Raw genomic sequence first — 5852 nt, 5'->3', positions numbered from 1 at the left:
TATATTTTGACCACTTTAAATCTTCATATATGTATAAACAAATTTTTTACTCAAATTATATTTGACTAAATTAAATTATATGACAAGTGTGATATATTTATTATATAATTAATTATTTTATTTGAATTATATATTAATTAAATAAAAAATATATTATATTTATATAATTGATAGGATTAAATGCGATTTGAGTTAGAATTTTTTAAATATATAAATAATCCAATGACTGTGACAAGACTTTTCCCAACTTTTCATAAGCTATCACAACTACAAAACAACTGCCCGTCTCTCATTCTTTCCCTCTGTCTCAAACTTTTCGGTTTCCATGAAAAGGGAATAGCAGATTCACTTCTTCAACACACACATCAAACACCACTTTTCCAACTATATTTGGAGACCAATCTTTCACAGTTTCCTCATTTCTTTTCCCTCTTTGGGAGTTTGAAACGAAGTCCAACTTTCATAAGAGCTCAAATTTGCATGCCATAACATCATTCCCAACTCCAAAAGACACTACGTTGATAACGGTACGTTCAGACCCTGCCTGTACTTAACCCCCTCTTTTTGACTGATTGAAAGCATTTGACAGTTGATTTTTCCACCGCAGAATTCCCAGAAAAAAGGGGAAAGAATCGTTCAGAGTGCCAAGGTAGAGCCTGTTTGGGTTTAGATCTGTTGCAACTTAAATGTTCTTGGGAGTTTTTGGAGTAGTGTGATTCTTGAAACATATCGTCGTAGTAGTAATATTTACGACCACGTTGGTGTATTCTAAAACGTAGGTATGGATTTTGGGAGGATGCCAAGGCAGAGCTTGAACGGGGATGGAAAATTTGTTGCTAGGAAAGGGAAGGTGAGAAAGAGAGGATGCTCATCATCATCTTCATCGTCATTGACGCAGAATTACAGGTTAAAACGAGCTTTTTTGGTAGGGAAAAGAGGGGGGTCGACGACTCCAGTTCCAATGTGGAAAATGATGAGTTCAAAATCTCCATCGCTAAAAAGTGCTAAGGCGTTCAAGTACCTGCCAGCGAAGGATGGCGACAAGGGCCATTCTTTGTCGGTGTCTGCGAGAAAACTGGCTGCAGTTCTGTGGGAAATTAATGGGCTGCCTTCATCTGGAGTAAAGAGGGAAATTCTGGAGGATAAAAGAAGTGAAATAGGAAATGTTGGAAAAGAAAGGATTTTGGAGTCATCAGAGTTGAGCTGGGTGGAATCTGACCCTGTTTCTGAGGTGGGATTGTATTCATTTTTTTCTTTTTTTAACTTGGACAGAGTTGAAGAATTGAATCTTGCAATTCCGCTCAAGTCTTTTCTTTTTGTGTTTCTTGTTTCGAAATTTACAGAGAATGGATAAATTCGGTAGGCGCAGAAGAAGAGCATCGGCTGGTTGTCGAAAGCTTCTGCAAGCTGATTGTGACTTGGGAGGTGTTACTTCTCTCCATAGTTTCTTGGAGCAGGTGAATTCTTAGTTGTTAAATGTTCGATAATCTTAGTTAAAGTTGGTTTTTTGTTATCCATAATTGATTTGTGTTGGTTGATTCTTCGTATTTTGGTTTTTTACATGGATAAGCTGTTATATTGCTAATGTTTAGAAGTTACAGGCTCAAAACACTTTCTTGTATTGATTGGTTTTTGTTGATTTTAATGTAAAACTGGTTTTGGAGCAACTCTTGATGGTAAAACGGATAAAATGCTCTGTTGCTTCGATTGGACAGTGAAACATGGTTTGTTTTGCTTATGACCACCACAGAGGCCAACATGTTCTGTAGTTGTCTCCTTTCATGTATCAGCCCATATTTGACATTTTACAACGGCTTTATCATTCATCTGTACATCTGCTATTTCTGTTTCTGCTTCCTTTGAGCTATTGTTAATTAACATATATGTACATGCAGCTTGATCAGACACAAAGTCATGCCCAGATTCCGCATAGACACGTAAAGAATCGTCTCAAAGATATACATTTTGGGCTCAGAACTTCTAAAGACCTGCTTAAACTATTGAGTCACTCTTGCTGTCTGAACTCCACAAGCTTAATCTTCATCTCATCCCTGAAAGTTGAGCTCGACCGGGCATGTAGTCGTTTAAATAAACTAATCCAAGGACAAAAGACGAATAGGAGAGACATCGATGTTCTATTGAAGCAGTTTGAAGAGGAAAAGGTAGTCCTGGAAATGGAGGAACGAGGCAGGATTCACAGCACTGTTCCTTCTATAGCTAGAGATTTTGAATTGGAGAAGAAGCTAAGACGACAGACTCAGAAACTGAATGAGAAGCTCGGGAGAGAATTAGCTGAGACGAAGGCGTCTCTGTTGAGGGCAAACAAAGAGCTAGAGAGTGAGAAACGGGCACGTCAAATATTGGAGCAAGTATGTGATGAGTTGGCTAGAGGCATAGGGGAAGACCGGGTTGAGGTGGAGGAGCTGAAGAGGCAATCTCAAAGAGTTCGTGAAGAAGTGGAAAAAGAGAGGGAAATGCTTCAGTTAGCTGATCTGCTGCGAGAGGAACGAGTCCAGATGAAGCTCTCAGAAGCTAAGTATCTGTTTGAGGAGAAAAATGCGCTTGTTGACAAGCTCACCAATGAGGTTGAGGCCTACTTAAAATCCAAGATGGGCGACGAGCAAGGGAAAGGCTCTCCAAGCTATGATAAAATTAAGGGGCTCAAACAACATTTGAGGGAGACGTTAAACCAAAACGACGATGAACAAAATGAAGACGTTGAGGGAGATGATTCAGCTGATAGCGACTTCCATTCGATTGAACTAAACATTGATAATATCAGCAAGAGCTTTTGTTGGGGCAACACCGTCCAGAACGGATCAAAGGGGAATCCAGTTGAAGGGAGAAAGCCCGTCTCAGAGAAACCTGAAAAACCAAAACGGAATGGCTTGTTATCAGAATGCAGCACGAACAAACGAGAAAACTTGGACTTGTTTGATCGTAGAGGGTCCTTTGGATTAACATCATATTCTTCGAAGAAGGATATGGAGGACGAAATGGAGAGGTACAACATGATTAAAGATCTGAGGGACCACATTGTTTCCGGTTCAAGAATGGCACTGTCCCAAGACATGGATAGTCCAGGTACTTCTTCATAGGATCCTGACAGAGTTCTCTAGTGGCTGCTAGACCAGCACGTGCTTAATTCCAGAGTTGATAATCAGAATTTTATTTTCTTTTTTCACTTGTAGGAAATTAACTGTATAAATTATGTTTACTTTCTACAGGCAAATCAAGTGTTATGTGTTCTGTATTATATATAAAAAAATTTAGTTACTTTTCAATGGCTCAGTTCTGGAGTAACACTGTTGCATGCAACTTTACATCCAATTATTTGCAACATTCTTAATCCCATCAAATTTGTTGTTTATTTTACCAAAGGAATTTGGCTGTGTTCTGATTGACACCCACTCAATGCCTCAAAATTCTTGCTCTTACAATTATATTAAAATGTGTTAGATTATTAAGGCATCAATGCACTCAAATCATAGTGACAACTACAGCTGGAAGTCAAGCCTTGTTATGGGATTCCAATGTCCAAACTCATTAATTCTTTCTTTTTCATTTTGTGTTGGTGGGGGAGGATGGATGTAATTGTTTATTTCTCTTTGTGCAGTCTGTCATTAATCCAATGGGGTGAACCATTCATCCTATATTTTTCTTTTTGTTACAAAAATTGGGAAATTAGAGGTAGTACATTACAAACCCACTAAAGAGGACAAGCCCTGAAAAAGCATAAAATGTCTTGTCAAGGAGAATTTTAGACTAGGATGTATGCAGCTACCAATGTCCCTATAAGTAACTTAGGGTCACTAAGAACCAAAGGGAGGGAATCAACACATCCTATGCACCACTCCCCTCTCAACCTTCTTCAAATCCAATCCCATTATTACATGGTATGTAATATGTATCGAGTACAATAATATATTAGTGGAATCAATTGCATAACATATATAAATTTGCATATATTTTAGGGATAATTTCACTTCCCTCCCTTGACATTTGATGCGATTACACCTAAGTTTTTGGTGGTTTGAAAAATTACATCTAGTAACCCTAATGTTTGCTTTCGCCTAACAAATAGATACTTTGTTAATCAAAATTCACTGAATTAGCTTATATTACCAAAAAAACTTAATAAAAATTGACATTTATCATCGACTGACTTATTGCAGGTTAAATAATTAGGGAAAAGTATTATTTTAGTCCGCTAAGTATGCCTAATTTTAATTTTAGTCCGATAACTATGTTCATTTTTGTTTAAGTCCAATAACTTACGAAATTGCTTGCTTTTAGTCATCTGGTAGATTTTCGGACAATTATTACCCCTATGCAACTTTTGAAAGGCAATTTTAGCCATATGTACTCATTGGGGTAAAATTGTTCGAAAATCTGCCAGAGGACTAAAAGTAAGCAATTTCGTGAGTTACTGGGCCTAAATAAAAATAGACATAGTTATCGGACTAAAATTAAAATTAGATATACTTAGCGGATTAAAATAATACTTTTCCCCAAATAATTATTTTTGAACTAAACTATTCTTATAACAACGAAAATATACTTACCTCACATGCAATATATTAATAATAAGTCAATCGGGGGTAAGTATAGATTTTTTTTGACTTTTTTGTTAATATAAGTAAATTTGGTGAATTTTGACTACAAAAGTATTTATTTGTTAGAGGAAAGCAAACCTCAAAAGTGTCGAATGTAATTTTCCAAACTAAAGAAGATCTACGTGTAATTACATCGAACTCAAGGGAAAAAGTGTAATTATCCCTAAATTTTGTACAAATCAATCATACAAATAGTGAACCTAAAACCCGACGAATAAAAGTATCAAATGTGCTGGTGTCATATAGTTTAAGTCGAAATAAATTATGTTGGAAAATAAATTTCTCATTTTTGTTTCACAAACATTGTTATGTTTAACTTTTTCTAAAAGACAAAAATATCCCGTTATTTTATTTCAAAAAATTATATTTCAATTAAAAAATTTCAACAAAATAAATTGATGGGGGTAATTATACTCCCTTTTGTTGAGACTTGGTGTAATTACATATAAATCTTTTGGATTTTAAAAATTACATTTAGTATCCTTTAAGTTTGCTTCCATTTAACAAATAGGTCCTTCTGTTAGTCAAAATTAATTGAATTTGATGATATTAACAGAAAAAGGATAAAAATTCATTTTATCCCAAATTGATTTATTGCAAATTAAATAATTTTTTTAACCAAATTACCCTTATATATCTTCACACGTTAATACATATGATGAGGTATATCTTCATTATAAGGATTGTTTAGACACAAAAGATTTGTTTAACTTGCAGTTAGTTAGTAATATATCAATCGAGGGTAAAAATAAATTTTTATTTAATTTTTTTAGTTATTAATTCAGTGAATTTTTAACTAATAGAAGAACCTATTTATTAGATATAAATAAATCTCATGAAGACTAAATACAACTTTTCAAACTACAAAAAATTTATATATAATTACACCAAATATAACATACCAAAATTAATTTCCCAATGTGTATTATGCATACACATGGCACAAATTCCATGGGGGGAACCTTTTTACATGTACGAGAGGCGTGCTTCAATTGCCCAAAAAAGTAGAGATAAGCGTGCTTCAAGTGGATAACAAACTTGTCTTTGGGCTTTGCATTTCAACATACCAAATATTCCATACCGATTTGGAAAAAATAAAAGGCCTGGAAATTAAAGTTGGCTCAAAAAAATAAAAAAAAAAGAAAGAAAGAAAGAAAAAGACTCGAAAGGCTGACGGCAGAATACATTTATCTTCTATAATACATAAATATTTATGTATCTTTATATTTTTAAAAT

General features: G+C 34.7%; 1 protein-coding gene across 2 annotated transcripts; it reads left to right on the top strand.

Moving 5' to 3' along the window:
• Positions 271-3284, top strand: LOC105171158 (uncharacterized protein At5g41620-like). Of its 2 annotated transcripts, XM_020696642.1 has the most exons (5): positions 271-527; positions 608-649; positions 780-1231; positions 1344-1457; positions 1896-3284. In XM_020696642.1, the coding sequence occupies exons 3-5, from the start codon at positions 782-784 to the stop codon at positions 3096-3098; spliced, it is 1767 nt and encodes a 588-aa protein (XP_020552301.1). In that variant the 5' UTR covers positions 271-527; positions 608-649; positions 780-781; the 3' UTR covers positions 3099-3284. The 2 variants fall into 2 exon arrangements, with proteins under 2 accessions (XP_020552301.1, XP_020552300.1); XM_020696641.1 differs by having other exon boundaries at positions 608-1231.

The sequence above is a fragment of the Sesamum indicum genome, linkage group LG9 (assembly GCF_000512975.1).
Source record: "Sesamum indicum cultivar Zhongzhi No. 13 linkage group LG9, S_indicum_v1.0, whole genome shotgun sequence".
NCBI lineage: Eukaryota > Viridiplantae > Streptophyta > Magnoliopsida > Lamiales > Pedaliaceae > Sesamum > Sesamum indicum.
Note: the sequence above shows the minus strand (reverse complement) of the source record. Positions and strands in the feature narration are given on the sequence as shown.

Excerpts from the sequence above, each read along its gene's own strand:
- LOC105171158 (XM_020696642.1), top strand. The coding sequence starts at position 782 with ATGGATTTTGGGAGGATGCCAAGGCAGAGCTTGAACGGGGATGGAAAA. Across the intron at positions 1,232-1,343 it reads AATCTGACCCTGTTTCTGAG|AGAATGGATAAATTCGGTAG; the intron begins GTGGGATTGTAT and ends CGAAATTTACAG. Across the intron at positions 1,458-1,895 it reads TCCATAGTTTCTTGGAGCAG|CTTGATCAGACACAAAGTCA; the intron begins GTGAATTCTTAG and ends ATGTACATGCAG.